The 20,392-nt window shown below is 44.7% G+C and overlaps 1 protein-coding gene across 6 annotated transcripts in view; it reads right to left on the reverse strand.

Annotated features, from left to right (window-relative positions):
- Positions 1-20,392, reverse strand: part of NMNAT3 (nicotinamide nucleotide adenylyltransferase 3) — a 93,310-nt gene that overhangs the window by 36,625 nt on the left and 36,293 nt on the right. For 4 of the 6 annotated variants that reach the window (XM_054595619.1, XM_054595615.1, XM_054595617.1 and 1 more), the window contains one exon: positions 9,811-9,960. In XM_054595619.1, coding sequence (XP_054451594.1) covers positions 9,811-9,919 — 109 coding nt within the window. In that variant the 5' untranslated portion in view covers positions 9,920-9,960. The remainder of the gene's footprint in view (positions 1-9,810; positions 9,961-20,392) is intronic. The other 2 variants (XM_054595616.1, XM_054595618.1) reach the window with 1 other exon arrangement.

Consider the following 20,392-nt stretch of genomic DNA (forward strand, 5'->3'; position numbering starts at 1 on the left):
CTATATATACTCACACAGGTATACATATACTTTTCTGTATTTATTCCTATAGCTATCCATCTGTATAGATATTAAAAACCATGAGGGCATACTGAAGCCTCCGATTCCAATCCAGCCCCATGGAGTTCATTCCTGTCTCCCCTCCTTTCCTTATTTGCAGCTCTTTCCTTCTACAATGGCAGACCTGGTTCTTCATCCACAGTCATTCACTCATTTGCTCACTCCTTTCATTTTCAAAAAGGAGTTTCCAATTGCTCACCCATAGTCCTGTGGAAAGCAGATTTTCTAACTCGGGAACAGGACTTAATGTATGCTTCTTTTTGTCTTCACTCTTGTGGTATCCCATTGTAATGCTGCTTTCCAAGTAGCTGAGGCTAGTTCTTTTCTTTCCCACTGCCTTCAGTGTGGTTATGTATTCGTTTGTAATAGAGTTAAGCTCTCCTACTGTTTGTATTTCATCTTGGGTTCCCTTCACATCCTGGTTTTACTATATATTTAATTTTTGGGATATGTGATTCCACAGTTCTACGAGTCAGACTATAAAAAGATACACTCAGAGTAGGGGCTCCCCTCCCCCACTCTAGCTGCTATCATATTTATTCCCATCCCCCTATTCTTTCTGCTCTGTTCTCATCCTCCCCATAGAAGTAACTAATCTTATTAGTTTATAAAATATATTCTTAAATGATTTTGTTCTCTTAAGATTTATTTTCCCTATAATTATCGGTAACTCATAAATCTCCCCAAGGTCTAAGTCTTTCTTTAGAACTTCATCTTTAGAGATATTTATACTGACATATCTTTGCAATTTGTTTTCATCAATGCCCACTGTGCTGTTGGGAATGTTACATCGCTGTTTTATCTGATGTTGGTCTGGGTTTTCTGAATGCTCATTGCATGAGTTCTTTTTATGATCTGCTTAAAAAGATGCCAAATGCTGATGCCTAACTCTGAATGATCTTTGCTTCCCATTTGGAAGAGAGAGATGGTTGCAAGTCCTGGCATATTAACTCTGGAGCTGTCTCTTCAGGGAGTGGGACGTTCGGCCCGGCTGATTGTTGAAGCAGCAGCAGCAGGCAGAGACAGCACGCAGAGACAGGACAGTCTGCTCAGGAGACGGGCTTTCCCATGGCACAGTAGTAAGAGTACTGGCTTTGCATTCTAAGAGACTGGGGCTTTGTCTTTTACTTGCTGGGGAGATCTCATGCAAACCATACCACCTCTCCAGGCTTCAAGTTCGCTTATATCTGCGCAATGGGGATATTAATACTTGACATGACTGTATTTGAAAACCTCTGGCATGGAAGTGGTCCAGGGAAGGACAGTCACTTCCTCACTTCACCCTTTCATCCTTACATTAATCAACTATGTTGTTTCAATTTTTTTGTATTTTTAATTATACTTTTTATTCTGAGATAATTATAGAGATATATGCAGTTGTAAGAAATAATACAGATGGGCCCTTTGTGCTCTTTACCCAGTTGCCCCCAGTGGTACCATGTTTCAGTATTATACTATAATAGCACAACCAGGACAACGAGGCTGATATAATCTACCAACTTTATTCAGATTTCACCAGTTTTACATGCACTCATTTGCGTGTGCATAGGTAGTTCTATGAAATTTCATCACATCTGCAGGTTGCAGGCATCCACCACCACAGCAGAGCTACACGACAGTTCTCTTGCCACAAAGACCCTCATGATGAACTTTTATAACCGTGCCCACTCCTCCCCTCAACCAAGACTCCACCCCTAACCTACAGCAACCACAATCTACTCTCATTTACATAATTTTATCATTGCCAGAATGTTATGTAAATGGGATCATATAATACGGAAACTTTCAGGATTGGCTTTTTTTTACTCAGCATTATTTCCTGAGGATTCATCAAAGCTGTCAGGTGTAGTTTGTTTCGTTTCCTCACTGAGTCAGGCTCTATGGTATGGATGAAGCACAGTTTAACTGTGCAGCCCTTGGAGAACATCTGGATTGTTTTCAGTTTTTAGTCATTATAACTGAAGCTGCAATGAACATTGTGCACAGGTTTTTGTGTGAACATAAGTTTTCATTTCTCTGGGATAAATGCCCGGGAGTACAATGGCTGGGTCACATGCAGTTTTATTTTACATATTTAGTTTTATAAGAAACTGCCAAACTGTTTCCCAGAGTGGTTGTGCCATTCTATGTTCCAGCAGCTATTATGAGAAGCCCAGGTTCTCTGCATCCTTTCTAACATTTAGTGTTGTTATTATTTTTTACTTTAGTCATTTTAATAGGTATGTAGTAATACCTTCTTGTGGTTTAAAGCTGCACTTCCCTAATGGCAAATGTTGTTAAATATCTTTTCATGTACTTCTTTGCCATCTGTATATCCTCTTCAGTGAAATGTCTCTTGGTGTTTTTTTTCCTACTTTCTAATTGGACTGTTTGGGTTTCATTAAGTTTTGAGATTTCTTTATGTATTCTAGATGCTGTTTCTTTGTTGGTACATGGCTTGCAACTTCAACTCTGAGGAATAGACAAGTAAAACTAAATAATCAAAAAATCAAACAAAAAAAGCCTCAATTTGTTTTATTTTTATCTTTCGCTGGGGGAAAGGAGAAAAGGATAAGAAAATAAGAAGAGGTGGGAGGCATCTTGCAGCTTAGGGGGACATGAGTACCGGTCCCCATTTTTCATAGCTTTGCATATATGAGCAGCAGTGATACAGAATGAAAACCAGAATGCAGGTTCACGAAGTGTCAGAGGGACACAACACAAAGGTTGCTCATCAGTTAAATGCTGCTGACCTCTAACCCGGCACAGCCAAATCTGGTGCAAGAGTAATGCCATGGAAACTGCCCACTTCGAGATCTGTCCAGGGTCTGTTTCATTTAAACCACACCCCACATAGACATACAAGGATAACAAAAAAGGCTGATTTGTTATTAAGTTCAACTCCTTTTGAAAGGATTTGGAGTGTTAACAGTTGTGTATAGCCAGAGACCCTTGAAGCCTCACATGATAAGGCAAAACTTATCTTGGTTCCAAATACTGTAATTGCTGGAATAACCCAACATTCTTAAATCTATCACCCCAGAAAAATGTTTTAAATTAGAAACATGAAAATGAACGATTTTTCAGACCAGGCTGGATAGAGAACTACCCATGAATATATATTAAAATCACTCTATCTGATTAATAAGTGTCCATGTGAGCTCAAGATTAAAATAACATGCTGGGATTATATAATACTTACTCACATTCTCCTGGTATCTTCTAAAGCCCAGAAGACCCAGAACTGGAGCTGTCACTGCCTTAAATAGAATTATTACAGCTTAATTTCCCTCCTTATCTCAGATTATATGGCACCACCTGATCACAATGCATTTAATTCTCTCAATATTCACTGTATGTTAGAGAATCAAAATTAAAACCACAGGATAGCAACAGTCATGTGAAACATACTGGACACTGATAAGATGTTTTTATTTAACATAGAAAACTGCTGATGTAAATGATGTTGCAATAAATATGCTTCCATTTAAAATGCAAGTTGCTGAGAGGAAAACCTGGGAGCCATAAAATACCTTTCCCTTCTTCAAGGTTGTCCAAAGGAAAAAGAGGACAAAGCTTTCAACTGGGCTGTTATCTTTACGATGCAATTTAATCTGGGATGCCATAAGCACGTGGGACAAGATCGTTAGGAAATAACATCATAAAGTATCAAGAAAGGACTAAAGAAAACAGGAGACACTGTGTTGTGATTTCCTCACTTCCATGCATAGACATGAGATTATTATGTGAGCCTGCTGGTCATGGCCACAGGAACGGGAGCTGTTTTAAACCAGCACTGGGCCGGGGCCTGCTCAGGATGCAAGTAGAGAGGCCAAACATGTACTGGATATATCACGTGGGCTGGACACTAGGTACATCATCTCATTTAAGCCTTATTATAACCTTGTAAGGTTAGGAATTTTATTCCCATGTCGCAGCTGAGGGAGCTCAGGTTGGAGGGGTGAAGTGAATTGCTCAAGATCATGGACTACTAGTGAGTGAGTTTCGCAACAAGGTTAACTTCAAAGCCAGTGTTCTTTTTGTGACCCGTGGTCCCAGGGAAGGGAGTTTATCTCCACTATGGCTTGCTATTCTGCAATCCTTTCTCTTGTGGGTGGTGGTATCCAAGGGAGAGCAGAAAAAGAGAATCCCAGGACCCAAGAGCAACCCAGTCAGAGCTGAGCACGGCTGGGTGGGGCATGCGTGCTGGCAGGCTGCCGGGCACGACCTCCCGATCCTGCCTAGGCTGAACAAATACTGGAGAGCAGATCTGTGGCCATTTTTTCTCCACGAGCCTAGGGAACCAGTGTTCTTCTTTCTGGAGGCATCCATTGAGGTAGTCATAGACCAGCATAAAGGACAAATTCTGGACTACAGTTTGGAACCCTGAATTCAAACCACAGCAGCATCAGGGAACTGACTGACAGTTTCTGAGCGCTTAGAAAAAGATGACTGCTCCGAGTTAGCAAGAGTTCACGGAGAGTAAGTCATTGCCCTACTCGGTAGGGTTTCCAGATGAGCAGGCAGGTAACAGCCAGAACCTTATCCGGGCATTTGATAAGGTTTCACAAGATCACCTCAGCAATGAGCGGGGAAGCACACACCAGGCAAGTTGTAGGCAGGAGCTGTCCAGGGCTGTGCACCTGCCCCAGGGCTGAGCCCAGTTCCCTCTGGTGAAGAGGGCCTGGGCTCTCAGAGTCAGCAATCCAGGCACGGGATGGGGGTCTGAGCTATTCATGTACAGGTTGCTAAGAGTATTCTAGCAGTTGCTTTTCCAGAGGTTCTCCGAGGATTTGTGTGTCAAGATCTCACCTAGTAGGAGTTACATGGTGGCCACTTGGTTAAAGACTTTCACCGGGCCCCTTTCACCTAAAGTCCACATTCCTTACGTGGCCTTTCAGACTCCATGATCTAGTTGGCTGTGACCACTTCCCTACTTTCCACTGGTCCACCTGGACTCTGCTCTCACCAACCTTGCCCACCCAGGGGGCCTCAGAGGCCTGCTGCTGCCAAGAATGTTCTTTCCCTGCATCCCCTGACCTTCAACAATGTCACTTTAATCCAAAAAGTGCCTGATTATTCTTCTCCAGCTCAGTCCTTACATTTTCAGCAACATCTTCCCTGGGTTTTCTGTTTTGGTCAAATTGCCTCACTATGCGCACTGACAGCAAAGGGAGCTTCCCCTTAGTGGCACATGTTGCCTGAGTAATTTTTTCTATGTGGGATTTGATTACTGTCTGTCTCCTGCTATAGACTGAATATTTGTGTTCCCAAAATTCATATGTAGAGACTCCGTCCTCGATGTCATGGTGTTAGGAGGCAGGGCCTTTGGGCGGTAATTAGGCTTAGATGGAGCCTTAAGGACAAATCTCTCATGAATGGGATTAGTGCCCTTAGAGCCGTCATGAGGGAGCCTGTACACCACAGCGAGGACACGGTGGGAAGTCGGCAGCCTGCAACCCAGAAGAGAGCTCTCACCAGAACGCGGCCATGCTGGCACCCTGATTCTGGACGTCCAGGCCTCAGAACAAGAGAAATAAACTTCTGTTGTCTATAAGCCATCCAGTCTACAGTATTTTTGTTACACCTTAGTGCCCAAGGTGACTAAGGCACTCCCCCAGGAGCACAGGGACTGCTTTTGCTCCCACACTATGTCTGCATCTAGCAAAGCTCCCAGCTCAAAAGGTAATTTGCTGAATGAATGCAGGCAGCATGGGATGGTGGTTATGGGCACAGAATCTGGGGCACAGAGTCTCTACCGCTTACTGGCTGTGTAACCTCAGGCAAGCTTCTAAATCTCTCTGAGCCTCAGCCTCCCCATCTGAGAAATAGGCAGAGTAATAGTACCCACCTCATAGGGTTGTTATGAAGGTTCAGTGAGTTCCTGTAATACATTTAAAACACTACCTGGCAAACAGTAAGGACGATATGTGTTTGTTAGATACACAAAACAAACAGGTGCTACACTGTCATTAATAAATATTAAACTGACAGAAAGTTTGATTTAAAAAATGAAATACGTGTAGGCTGTTGTTAAAATACAGGCCAATGGCCAAATTATATTGAATAGAAAAAAGCTGTTGAAATAACAGAAAACAGACTACAAACTGAATTCAACCTCCATGAGTAAGTTTGTGACTACATGTTGGGAAAACAACGGCTAACAACTGGGAATACATCCAACATCGTTAGAGAAATTCATGCTTGTATCCTGAATGAAATGCTTTAGGTGTGTCTGATGCTCTTGACTAGTTATATGTTGGGTTGAATCATTTCTGTCTAAAATCAGACAATCAAGAATAAAAATCCCCAATGAACTTTTCAAAACCACCCACAACCACTACATATGTTCACCCGTGAAGCCTTTGAGAATCCTTCCTCTCCGTGAGTGCCCCCCACAGTGCGCAGTGCAAGGCAGGGGAGCCCGACAGGACGCACCGTAAAACACAGAAAACCCACAGGCCCCACACATTCCTACTGGCCCATATCTTATTCCCAAACAGTCTCTCAGCAAAGGACGGTTAAAAAAAAATTGCTGGTTCAACATTTTATCCTTTGAGCAGGTATGACTTTGTCAGTGTATTAATGAAAAGCTACAGATCCAAGTTTTCACAGGACTATAGGTAGTTAAAAGTTTTGATATATTATAGGGCTTCTGTCAGTTTTAAGCTTTCATTATTGTTTCAGGAGAAAAGATAAGAAATAAACAAAGGAAGGAAGGAGGGAAGGACAACTGCAACTTGAAGAAAGGATGCTTATGAAAGGGGAAGGAGTTCAAAATTAGAGCTGCTGCAGCAAACCAGGAAAACACCATTAATTTCTGTTTAAAGATACTAAACAAATTGCTTTAGCTTATTTAATCCAGTTTATATGCGTGCAATAGCAAACAAAAATTATGAGGTTTTTCTTTTTTTAGTGAAAATACACCAACAGAAGGGAGATTTAGCTTTCTGTGGGGCCAGATTTTCATCCAGCCTTACCCGTGAGCTGATTCTGATGGAGAGAAATGGCTCTGTTTAAACTATTTGTCCCTGGAGAGAGGGCAGGCTGGGCTATGGCTCGGTGCACAGATCAGCTGGCTGTCAAGGCTGCAGTCAGCGACCGGGGCTGTGTGGAGAGGAGAGGTGACGCCCGACTGTGCAGAGAAGGGAAATTCATACCACATACCCCTCATGGTGGGAAAAGCTCCCTTTTCCCTGGCCTGGTTCTCCCCACCTATCAGCCTCATCTCTCTCCCACGCGCTGGAATGTGGCTCTCTTCCACCTCCGTGCCGTGCCCACGCTGCTTTCCCTTCCCGTGACCCCTAAATGGTGCCTGCTTACGTCTTTCACATTCTCCATGCCGTGGGCATCACCCTCCCAGTTTCCCCTACTGCCAGGTGGGAGACATTATTCCTCTGCACCTAGTGCCACAATCACCGGCTACTGTGGATCTCTAGTCACATAATACTGTACACTCCTTTAGGGCAGGGGGTACAATTTAATCAACTCTATTTCCAGCAACAGTGCCTGGCCTAGGGAAGATGCAGTAAATATCTGTGCAATGTTGAAAGGTGTCAACCCAACATATAACATTCAAAGGCACGGGCAGGAGAATGTATTCTGGACTTTGAAAAATGACCAAACGCTTTCCATAGAGGAATGACTGAGAATATAGGCAAAGAAGGTACTGGAGGTCTTTTGTGACCAAGGCCCCTTTACCTATTAATACCCCAGCGATAGAAATCGTATATAATATAATGTATGTCCATGCATTCTGTGGTTATTATGACCTTTGGGGACGAGGAATACTCTCTGATGTCTCTTAGGGTCACGCCAGAGTCCTATCATGTGGATGAAGCAGTCTGCAAGTACATCAAACATCTGAAGTCCCCAACACAGTGTGTACCTGTAGTTGTCTGTGAAGCCCCACATTCTAGAAAGCAGAGTACAGGCCCTGCCCTAATAAACCTCACAGCAAAGACATTGCCCATAAAGCCATTTCTGATGAGTCAAAGTTGGCAGAAAAAGCCTCTCAGTGGCTTAGAATCAAGCAGATATTTATAGCAAGTCAAGTAGAAGCTATACACCCTGAAAGAACATTATTCCACACTGTTTAAAAATATATAGGGAGTATATTCCTTCTTTCCCCCAAAGCAGAAATATTCTTTTTCCCCAAATACTTGCTTTAGGATAAATTTTGTGAAGTGGAATTGCTGGATCAAGGGTGTATACTTTTTTCCTAAGAGAGGAAGACACTTTTTACTTTAACACAACAGCAATTATTGACCTTAAAAGTTAAACAATAATTCTTTAATACCATAGAGTATCTAGTCAGTGTTTGAATTTCCCCCTCTCATGAATATCATTTTATGGTTGAATTGAATCAGGATTCAAATAAGGTCCCTGCATGGTATTTGGTTTATGTCTCTTATATCTCTGTTGAATGATACAGTTTCCAATTCCTCTTTCTTGCTTGCTTTATTTCTTAAAGAAATTGGGTCATTTGTCCCACAGAATTTACCCCTTTTATAGGACTGAAGCAACCCTGTGGAGTCTTTTCTTTTTTTAATTTAGTATGGAGTTATAACTGGCATACAATAAACCATACATATTTAAAAGGTATAATTTGGTTAAGTTTTGACATATGCATACACCCATGAAACCAACACCACAATCAAGATAATGAACACCTCCATGATCCCCCAGACTTCCCTTGGGCCACTTCGTAATCCTTCCCTCCTGCTCCCTCATGCTGCTCCCTGACCCCTCAACTACTAATCTATTTGCTGTCACTGTAGATTACTTTGCAATTTCTAGAATCTATCTATCTATCTATCTATCTTTTTTTAATTTATTGGGGTGAGATATTGGTTAATAAAATTATGTAGGTTTCAAGTGAGATTTCTAGAATGTTATATAAATGAAACACATATAGTATATATACTTTTTCAATCTGGCTTCTTCTATGCAGCATAATTGAGACTCACTTGTGTTTTTTGTTAATTATTTTTATTGCTGAGTACTATTCCATTGTATATCTACAACATCATCTGTTTATCTAGTCCCATGTTGACAGATGCTTGGATTGTTTCCAGTTTGGGGTGATCATAATTTAAGCGGCTCTGAACATTCGCGCACAAGTCTTTGCACGAGCATATGCTTTCATTTCTCTTGGGTAATCGGTATAGAGCAGCTGAATCACATGGTAGGTAAACATTAACGTGTAAGAAATGGCCAAGCTGTGTTCCTCAGCCATGGCACCATTCACACTTCTACCAGTAGTGTATGAGCATTCCATACACCTAGGTTTTGGGGGAGTTCAAAGTTTAATGCGGATTTTTGACTCTGCAGGAGGTCAGTGACCCTAACCCCCACAGTGTTCAAGGGTCAGCTGTAGAATGTTTGCTCACCCACTGAAGAGCAGCAGAGGGTGCTACCTCTTCATCTGTGTAAGTAAATGCTTTCTGGGGGCGCCGGGAAGGATGCCCTAGCAGAGTCACAGGTTCTCCGAAGTGCTCAGTGTCTAGCCTTCACGGGCAGCATGAGGGGGGCAGGGGCGTGGGGAAACCCCGAGAAGGATTCAACACTACGGCCAGGGATACGACTTGTACTTGTCACACGGCTAAGGGGCATCAGCCCTCAGAATATGATGGAAGAAATGTATGCTACCAGTTATGCTGTGAATGAATAAACTGAGCAGTTTTAATACTGGTTGAGATGACAGGAGCCAGCAAAGCCCCACGAGGCCCAACCCACCAGTTCTTCCCCTGGGCGTGGCCCCTGACTGACCTGTTTGGTGGAGGTGGTCCCTGGCCACCTCGAACAGGCGCAGGTGCATGTTGGTGATGGGGTTGAAGGAACCACAGGCCAGGAGCACCACAGGGATTCGGCTCTTCATCTTGTCAGGCACGTTCACAGCTGGTGCAGTGGCCACCCTGCCTTATGGGGACAAAAACTCATGTCAGGGAGTTGGCACCAAGATAACTGTCCAGATCAGTGTCTCTTAACCACACATAGGACATTACTTCTCACCTGTTAGAGGACTGAGGCAATAATAACAATAATGACATTTATGGAGGGCTCACCGTGGGCCAGGAACTGCACTGGGCACTACACCAAAGTATATCCCGTGTCTCACCGAATCCTTTCAACAACCCTGAACAACCATTACGTCTCAGGGACCTTAGAAGCTGCAGGGCCAGCACTGAAACCTCGGCAGCCCGACCTCAGAGACCATGTTCTGCCCATGAGCTCCATACCCTCCCTGGTCTCTGATGGGTCTCCTTGGGGTCAAAAGGAGGCATGTAAGACCCCAAATAACATCATCTTTGATAGTCCAAGTAGAACTCATGTCCCAGAGTAGACTAGTACTTTAAAAAGACCTATTTTAAAGTAATTTATGACTTAACAAGGAAAATTTGCAAAACTTACGCAAAGAATTCCTATGTACCCTTTACCCAGATTCCCCAAATGTTAACATCTTACCACACTTATCATTCATTCTCTCTCTCTCCACACACATGCAGACATATGCACCTGTATCTACCTACAATAATTTTTTTCTGAAATGTTTAAAGTCATAGACACAACACCTCTTTACCTCTAAACACTTCAGTATATGTTTTCTAAGAACAAATACGTTTTTTATATAATGGCAGAGCAATGATTAAAATCAGGAAATTATTATTGGTACAGGGTTATTATCTAATTTACAAATCTTTTCTGATTTTACCCATTATTCTTTATCTGGGGCCCAGACATTCTGAGGGGGCCTAGCCCACCCTCCTGTCTCTGTGCTCTGTGACTTTTAGCCCCGGTGAGCTCACAGGAAAGCAGAAAACAGCCTGCGTTCCAGGGCAGGTTGGAGGCAGGCCCTCCTGCCTTGGAGGTGCTGCCCCCTGGGGCGGGGGTGGGGAGCTCCACTGCAGCCAGGCCTTGGTTAGGCTCCAGGTTCTACCTCGGACTGGCTGTGTGATGTAAGGCAAGTCATAGACCCTCTCTGAGCTTCAGTTTCCTAATATTCAAATGGAGATAACATTATTTATTCATATATGGCTGTTGTGAAGATAAATGAGCTATATATGGAAAGTGTCTAAAGAAGTGTTTAATAAATAATCACTGTGGCTGTGGTGATGGTAATGACAACGGTAAAAAAGCTGCTGCTGCTACGTGACAAAGGAGAGGCGAAGGAGAGAGGGGGTGGCAGTGTGCTTGCGGCTGGCAGCTTCCCAAATGGCTCCCAGTGATCCCCACCTGCCAGTATTCACCTATCATCCCACCCTAAGGGTGGGCTGGACTTGTAACTTGCTTCTAATGAATGGAATACAGCAAAGGAGTGGAATTCCACTTCAGAGAGAAGTTACAAAAAGATACAGGCTTCCTTCTGCTTTCTCGCTTGATCCTTCTGATAAAGTCATCTGTGAGCTGCCTCATGGAGAGACCCACGGGGCAAGGAACCGAATCCTGCCAATAACCATGTGAGTGAACGTGGAAGTGGATCCTTCCCCAGCTGAGTCTTTGGATGAGACTGCAGCCCTGTGTCTTGTAAGAGACTCTGAATTAGAAGACAGAGTTAAGCCACGTCTATATTTCTGACCTACAGAAACAATGAGATCATAAATGTGTGTTGTTTTAACCTGCTAAGTTTGGGGGTAATTTGTTATGTAGCAGTAGGTAACTAGCACAGTGGCCAACAGGAGGAATGCATTCACTTCCTTTCTCTCCTCTTGCTATGGTGGCCTTGGCTATAACTCTGAAGTTCCAGGGGTAACATGGAGAGTCACATCACTTGAACCTGGGACCTAGTTTGCATCTAAGGAAACTGTTTTAATCTCACCCCTCTCGTCTGCTTTTCCTGGCTCGTATGTAACCACTGCCTGCTTCTTTCTTTTATTTATTCTAGTAACAATGAACTACTTGTTAATGTTTCCTTTGTGGGCTCTTCATGGCTTCCTGCCTCAAGCTCTTGTACATGCTGTTTCAGTTTCCTCCAACTGAAATTCCTTCAGCACGCCCCAATGTGTTAAGGCCCAACTCAGGCGATCACATTATTTACCACTTGACTCACTGTTTCTGGATTGCTTGCTAGGTGCATATTATCAGTTAGGGATGTATTTGGCTGCAAGTCCTAGAAGCCTAACCTCAGTGGCTTAAACAAACAGAGGTTATTTATTTTTCACATGATGAAAAGTCTAGATGTTGGCAGCTGCTGGCATTGGATCACTACCTAACCAATGACCTCAGCTTTTCCCTCATGATCACATGATTGCTGCTCTAGCTATGACCATCATGAATACAATCAAGGCATGCAGAAGAACCAAGGTGCTATAGCAGACTGGTTGTCCCTCTTACTCAAGAACACAGGAGGTTTTACAGAACACCCCTTTCCCCCCACTGTAGATCTTGCTTCTGTCTCATTGGCCAGGACTAGGTCATGGGGCCACTCTAGCTATAAGGGAGGCTGGAAAAGCAAGAATTTAGCTTTGCAGCCTCACCAGTAGGAATCCATGAGGTAAAGGGAGTTGGGAACAGGGTTCCACAGTGCCTGCCAAAGAGTTGGAGACACAACTGGCAGGGAGGAAGCTGACAGTGTAGAAGGCTGCTGAGATGGCTTTTCTGACACTTAGCTTCGGTTAGCTAATCTCTGACCTCCCTTTAGCAAATCACATACCACATCTATTGCAAAAACCTGCTCTTGTGTCTTTCCTGCACACCAGCGAGTGAGCTCCTGAAGAGCAGGAGCAGTGTTTTCTTCACCTCTGAATCTCGGTCAGCTCCAGGCACTGAGCCAGGCCCAGAGTAGGGCTCAGTGAACACTGAGGTCTCTGGCCAGCTGGAGAGAAAGCCTGCCTCCTGCAGGTGGGAAGGCCCAGTGCACCTCCTAATGTAGGGAGTTGTTCGGGATGTATTGTAAGTTAAAGTGGGAAGATAAAAAACTCTCAACGTAGGTGGTCTGTGGTTTCTTCAAACTTCTTTTGAGGCAGCAGGAACACCCCCTACTGTAGGAGAAAAAAAGCAGTCTGCAAGCTGCTGCTGCTAGCTTCTTCCCAGAGAGGTTGGATGATTTAATGAGATATTTGCAGGGTGTGCTGAGCTATTCATAAGAGCAGCCTTGTGATAAGTGTTATCTGAAGAGGCTGGCTGTTTTTCACAACTATTATGAAGCCTTTCAAAATTCTATTTCATTTTGACAAAATATACTTTTTAGGGCCATTAAAACATGTAACTGCAGCATTTCAGGTAACCTGGGGTTTGATCCATTTTTCCAAAAGTTTCCAGAAACCGTAAATTAGAACATTTGTTTGAATGGTGGCATCAAAGGCAGTGAAGTGTGATGTTGGGAAGAAGAATAAATGACATTTAATAAGTTCCTCCCTTTCTTTCCTTGCCATGGGCACACTGAGCCACACTGCTCTAACAGTGACTTATCCTGTCTGGGCAGCACCTCAGGCAGGAGGCGGCAGTGAGTACACAGTCCCAAGCTCCAGAACGAGGCCAGCGCACCTGCACCATCTGTATACTCTAACGTGCTTCAACTACACACCCTCCCAAGCCCAAACCTAGAAAAATACAATGATAGGGGCCCACCAGGAGAATAAACCAGACTCCAAGTTGAGTGCAAGTCTCATCAGACACAAGGCCTGAAGGATCCCATAAAAGTGACTCATCTGCCCTATCATCTAATAATACCTAGCGAGGCGAGGCAATCGAGGGGGACTTTTGCTATTGGGAAAGACTTCTCATCAATAAGCATTTAGTGGAGGTCCACAGAGTGAGCAATAATTGCTGTTGAAGGGTTTAACGAGTTGAGAAGGCAGCATACAGCCCGCCTGGAATTCATCATTACACTGGAGGCGAGGCAAACAGATCCCGCCTCTGGCCCTCTGCGGGGCACTGCTTCCCACTTTAGGGTCGCCCAGACAGCATTTCATCCGGCTCCTTAAATACAACACGGGGCTTCCTTTCTCCTTGCTTCTGCAAGTGCCATTCCAAGAACTGTTCAAGCCCCCCTCAGACCTGCTGTCAAGGTTTTCGCCTCGGAATCTGTACCCAATGCCCCCACCCCCCACATGCTAATGTACCTGTTACACATTTGATCACTCCCTTCCTTCATCAACCACAGAACCATCGTTGCTTTGTTTCCACGTCACTTTTCCCCAAGCAGACGAAGAATTCCTACAGGGTGGTTTCTTATTCATCTAGGTCCCCTCAGCTCCTGCACTGTGCATGGCAGAGCACACAGGGGCTCAGGAAACATGTAGAATGAATGAGAGAATGACTGTCCCCGACCACACACTGTCTCTTTCAGATGACTGCCTTCTCCGCCTGGTTTTGTCCCAGTCAGTAGACTGGGCTTTCCAGAGATATAACACAATCTTTCTGGCTTCAGAGAGGAACTAAAGACTACTTCCCAATACCCCATCCCACCTGACTCAGACCGAAATCAAATAAGGCATTCCGGCCCTGCTGTGCCATCTTCAATGCCAGGATCCCACCAGCGGGAACATTCCAATCTCCTGCACATGAACACCACGGTCATCCCTCTGCCCTGGAGAACTGCAGTGTTGTGACAGGCTGCCACTTTGCCAGGCAATGGGACTTTGCAGATGTGATCAAAGTAAGGATCTTGAAATAGAGAGGTTATTCTGGATCTGATCCAGGTGGCCAGATTTTATCACGAGGGTCCTAATAAGAGGGAGGCAGGAGAGTGAGATAGATCCAGATGTAAGGACCAAAGCAGCGCTCGGGAAGGAGAGAAGATGTTACACTGCTGGCTTTGACCATAGAGGAAGGGCCCCTGAACCAAGCAGTGCAAGTGGCCACTACATACTGGAACTGGCAAGGAAACAGATTCTCCCCTAGGGCTTTCGTTGACACCTTGATTGCAGACTTCTGAAAGAAGAATAGAATTGTAAAATACAATTGTGTTGTTTTAAGCCAATAATTTGTGGCGATTTATTACAGCTGCCAATAGGAAAGTAACACGCTCACCTATTTAGCAGCTGGTTCTCTGAGTGCCCTTTGAGTGAGGGCAGGAAAGGCTCAGGAGTTGAGCTGATGAGGAGGCTATAAAAGGGTGTGTCGGGCCCAGGGACCAGCACTGTAAAAGTCCACAAACCACTACCTAAGGTGGATCATGAACGAAAAGCGTGTCAATGTGGCCATGTGTGGGTATCAGCTGATGTGTGGGTGGCCCAAGATGAAACAGCAAGGATCATGCAGGCCCCCGGGGGTTTGTGGAGGATTGTATCCCATGGACAATGAGAAGCCTCTGAAGGATTTTGAAACAGGGGTGTGACTTACTCATATTTCTATTTTGGAAAGAGCTCTCCAGTGCTCCCATGGTGGTGCATCAGCAAGCCCCAGGATGGCTACGTCCAGGAGCCCTCTGCCTGGGGAAGGTCAGGCAGTCCCCGGCTTCCCAGCGGATGGTCTTCCCTGATGGCAACATTTCACCTCAATCACCAGGTAATGTGATGCTGGCCGATGCCCCACATGTACTAGATTCTAACTAAGCATGTGCCCCTCAGCCCGTTTGTCACAGGCTATTGCAGAGACATAGAGAGGAAAGGCGAGCCGGGAAGGTTAAGTGCCCGTCACTGTAGATGTAATGTGCTAATGCTCATAGCTTGGGAGGCAGTCAATTTACCTTTCCTTGTGGTGAGTGCCTGTAACAGGGCTGGGCCCGTGTAAGAGGCTGAAAACATCCTTGTTTATTATAGACATAAAGCAGATGGCTTCGGGCAGAATGGAAATGGATTCTACAAACATCTTTCATTACACAGACCTCTTGGCTGGACTCCTCACCTTAAAGAAAACAAGAGGCACAGCATGTACAGGATGGGGCAAATGTAGGTTTACAGTTTTGAGTACAGGAAACAGTTTATTCTTGTATTACTGTATATTAATTATTGTATTAGTTTCCATATGAACAAATGTAAACCAACTTCTACCACACCCTGTATTTACGGGGTTGAGAAGAACCTTTTTCAGAACCTGGTAAAATCATTTCCATCTGAGCAAGTGTGTCAATTTCACCAGGGCAATCAACCTTCATGAGAACTCCGGGTGCTTTTTCTTTTCAACTTTGTTGGATTGACCCACTGTTGCTATGGGCGCACAGTGCTGCTAAGAACAAAAGCAAAGCGAGCCTTCTTTGTCTGTGTGAGGATCCTCTGCCAGCCAACCCTTGGAGAAAACAAACATGCCAATTAAGCCCTTGTCCCAATTATGAGAATCCCAGGAAAGCGGGCCAGGCTGGCTCTTCAGTTTTGAGAACTTTCAAAAGATCTGAAGGAGCCAAGGAATGGAATGAGGTCTCTTGCAACCCTGCCCTCAGGAGTTGGGACTAATTTCGATAGCTGCAGGAAGGCAGAACTGAGTGACAGCGACCTGTTTACAGAGTGACAGGCTGCGCACTGTGCTAAAAATGACACACATCAACACTGATTCTTTCAACATGCCTGGATGGGAAGGGTTTGTGATTGCATTCTGCTGGAGAGACCCAGCTTCGGTGATCCAGAATGAAAATGGAGGTAAGTCCCATGCCTCCTAGGGCTGCCATGTGGGTTAGCGGACCTGACCCACCTAGCACAGTGTCTGCCCATGGTGGGTGCTCCAGAAATACCAGCTACTTTTATCTTTCCTTTCATTGTGTTTAAAACAGAATTCACCATCCCCACATCTGCTGATATGTTTGTTCACCTTGTTCAAAAAAGGCTCCATGATTTTTATAGTCATCCATGACAAAAACCTAGCAGCCCTTAGGAACCCGTCAGCACCCCCCACCTGTTGGCAGCTTGCGCAAACCAGCTTGGCCTGCGAGATGCACTGCAGGAGAGTGCTCCCGAGGACAGCCTCTCCCATGGCCTGCTGCTGTCACCGTCCGCCTAGCTCCCGTCACAGTAACGTGGCTCCAAGCATCGCTGAAACTGAGTTAGAAGTCAATACTGGGAAACAGAGAAAGGGGGAGTTTAATGTCATTCTGATAGAAACAACATCTTCTGATAATGAAGAACAAATGTGTCCCAAATCACAGCTGACTTGCCGACTCAGAACAAAGAAGGTGTGAAGTGCCTGGGATCTGCTGTGATGAGTGCAAAGTAGCAGATGATTAAAATAAAAAAGTACCAGCCACTGCACTAGTGCCTTTGAGGGACAGGGGCAAGTGAAACCTGGTGCCTGTCCTTAAGATTATTACCTAGCAGGAAGAACAAATATCTAGGACCTAACATAGGGCAGAGTCTGCAGGTAACTTCCTATTATCCATTCTCCCTTCCTCTTTCGTAACAGAATCCCTGTCTTGAGCTGACATAGGGCTATATTCCCCAGTCTCTGCAACAGGGTGAGGCTGTGCGTGTAAGATTTGGCCAGTAATCGATGTGTGCCTTTTCTCCTCTTCTCACTTCTGCTTTCTAGAATGTGATGGCTGGAATATGGCAGCTCTGTTGCATCCTGAGGAGGACTAACTCCAGGTCTGGCAGAGAATACACCAAGAGAAAGCCAGGACCCTGATGATCCTGAAGCTGCCATACCAGCCCCAGACTGCCTACCTCTGGCTTTCCATTACTTGGGAGAGAAATAGTCTATTTTTCCTGTTACAGCAGCTAAGCCTATTTTTTCCAGTACACTGAGACCTAATGAATGTTCACTGAATTAGCATATAAAGAAATATATACTGGCTGGTGTGGTTCAGTAGATTGAGTGCTGGCCTGTGAACCAAAGGGTCATGGGTTCAATCCTGGATTTGTGGGTCAGGTTCCCAGTAGGGGGCATGGGAGAGGCAACTACACATTGATGTTTCTCTCTCTCCCTTCCCCTCTCTCTAAAAATAAGTATTTCTTTAAAAAGAAATGAAAAATGTGTAAACTTTTAGAAGTTTCTTTTGTCCCAGTGAAAACTATTTTATATTCAGAAACTCAAAATGGATATTGTTCGAAAGGGAAAATATACGTAAGGGAAAAAAAAAACTACCGTAACTTAATTTTTTATATAAATTTTTCATGGGAGGAAAAAACCCTTACTCAGGACTCTAGAAGGCTAGAATGTATAGCAGCAAATCTGGTTTTCTGTAGATCACAAAAACCAGACTCTGTCCTATCTTCTTCCCCCAAAAACAGATTCATTATGGGGCACTATCGCACTCTGCTTCGAGGGGGCATTTGCCATATGGCTTGGCAGTTTAATGGTTTTCTGATACTTGACAAAAATAAAGCACAACCATTTTGCAAGGAGTTTGAGTTCCTAGATGGGCCTTTTCCAAATAACAGCTGTGCCTCAAAATTGAGTTACTCAATTTGCAATTTGTGGACACAATACTCAAACATTTACAAGTGAGCAAAACCGCAAATCACTTGGGCTATTTCCAGCCATCAGAGTTTATGAAGTTTTTAGCAATGTTATGAGTGTGCAGCTGTCAACAAGCTCAAGTCATTGTTTCTGAACCACCAGACCCAGCAGGCAGCAATGACATTCTACTTAGCAGCATGCCATGTAGAGCTGACCACAAACCCTCGGGAGAAAAAGAACATGAGGGAGAGAAATAACCTCCACCGCAAAGCCCGCAGACTAAATTCCCTTGCCTTTCTCTCTGCTCCCTACCACATTTGTGTAGATGACACCTAAATCTGTAGCTCTAGTCCTGACCTTGCTTATGGGCCCCTACAGGTCCACCTGGCACTAGCCTGGTAATAAGCCAGAAAGACATGGATTCAAAGCCAACTAGCACTTCCTGAGTGACCCTGACTAAGTATATCAGTTAGGAGAGGACAGGTGAGGTGCATTAACAAACAACCCCCCAAATATTAGTAGCTTAAAACAATAAAGGCTTATTTCCTATTCTTGTTACATACTCATTCCATGCTCTTTGGGGACTCTGCTCTGTGCTACCTTTGTCCCTTAATCCAGGACTCAAGTCGCTGGAGCAGTAACTACCTGGGACATAGTCAGTCGCTGTAGCGCAGCAAAAGAGAGCTCTGGAAGGTCCCTCACCAGGAGTACAGGCCTGGCCTTAAATTGGCACATGTCACTTCCAACAACCCCACCCAACCTCAGTGAGTTAGCAAATACACATGTCCCCTGTGCTCCAAAGGCGGAGGGCCACGGATATTTGGTGACTAGCCCTACAGTGACCCCTATGAAAAACGGAGGTACAAGTAGGTCTTCACTTGATGTTGTTAAGTTCTGCAACTTTAGGCAAAATTATGTGTAACAAAACCGATTTTACTATAGTCTAATTGATATAAACAAGAGTTAATTTTGTATGGCATCTCATTAACATTACAATGAGATGACATTATTCAAGGACTATAATTACACATACCTCCCTGGACTGTCACAAAGATTATCAAAGGTGACCCACGGAGAACAGCACCTGACCCATAGGAGGTTCTCCAGAAATATTAACTCTTTTCCTTTCCTTGTGTTCAAAACAGAATTCACCACCTCCCACACTTGCTTCCAGCTACCTGCACCCCTTTTCTGGGAAAAATTCCACTTTTTCTTTTCACCCAGCATCCAAACCTGCCCGTTAGCTATGACATCTCTTCATCATTCTCCCCCAATACAGCTAACCTCCAAGTATGGCCCATCTTCCCTACACAAGGTTGTCACCTTCTGCCACTAGGAAACCTACCCCACTACAGGTCTTCATTACCTTCTTCTATCAGTTAGGGTTTTGTGGGGGGTTTTTCCCCCCCATTGCAAACAAGAGATTCGAGCTCTGGTTACCTTAGTGCTCCTCCCGACCAAAGGCAAAGCAGCGGAGGGGCATGGGGTTATCAGAAGGCTAACAGGCTATCACAGAGAATAAAGGAAGAGCGGAGCATGAGATCTCAGGGTGGGCCGGGGACAGGGCAGTGCCACGGCCTCAGCCTGGAAAGGGTCTCATGGTACAGACATGGTCACTGGAGCTCGCACACCAGTGTCCAATGCTGTTCCCAGAGAAGGGAAACGGATGCGGGCTGGACAGGCCCCCCCCCGCCAACCCCAGTAATGGCTTTCAATATTGGATATGATGAAACTCTGGATCATATTCTCCCACCAATCTGGTTGCAATCTGCTAAACAGATTAACCAATTCTAGAGTTTAGATTCAATCACTCAAAGTAATGTGATAAATTATTGAGTGTTTATCATGTGCCAAACACTATATAAAATCTGGGCCTCTATGCCAAGCCAATGATAAAGTTTTCAGTAATGTGTCCTCCACTGGCATGCATCGCCAGGCCACGTCCTTCCTCTCACGTCAGGGAGCTCCTGGCCTTCCCCTACCTCTCCTGATTGTCTCCTAACCACCCCCTCTTCCCTACGTGTGCTCCTCACCAAGTGGAGACCACCTGCCATTCTCTGATGTGTCCTCTCCCTGGGCCTCT

Source organism: Pteronotus mesoamericanus, unplaced genomic scaffold (assembly GCF_021234165.1).
Source record: "Pteronotus mesoamericanus isolate MK-2021 breed Mesoamerican mustached bat unplaced genomic scaffold, CSHL_Meso_final scaffold_54, whole genome shotgun sequence".
Classification (NCBI taxonomy): Eukaryota; Metazoa; Chordata; class Mammalia; order Chiroptera; family Mormoopidae; genus Pteronotus; species Pteronotus mesoamericanus.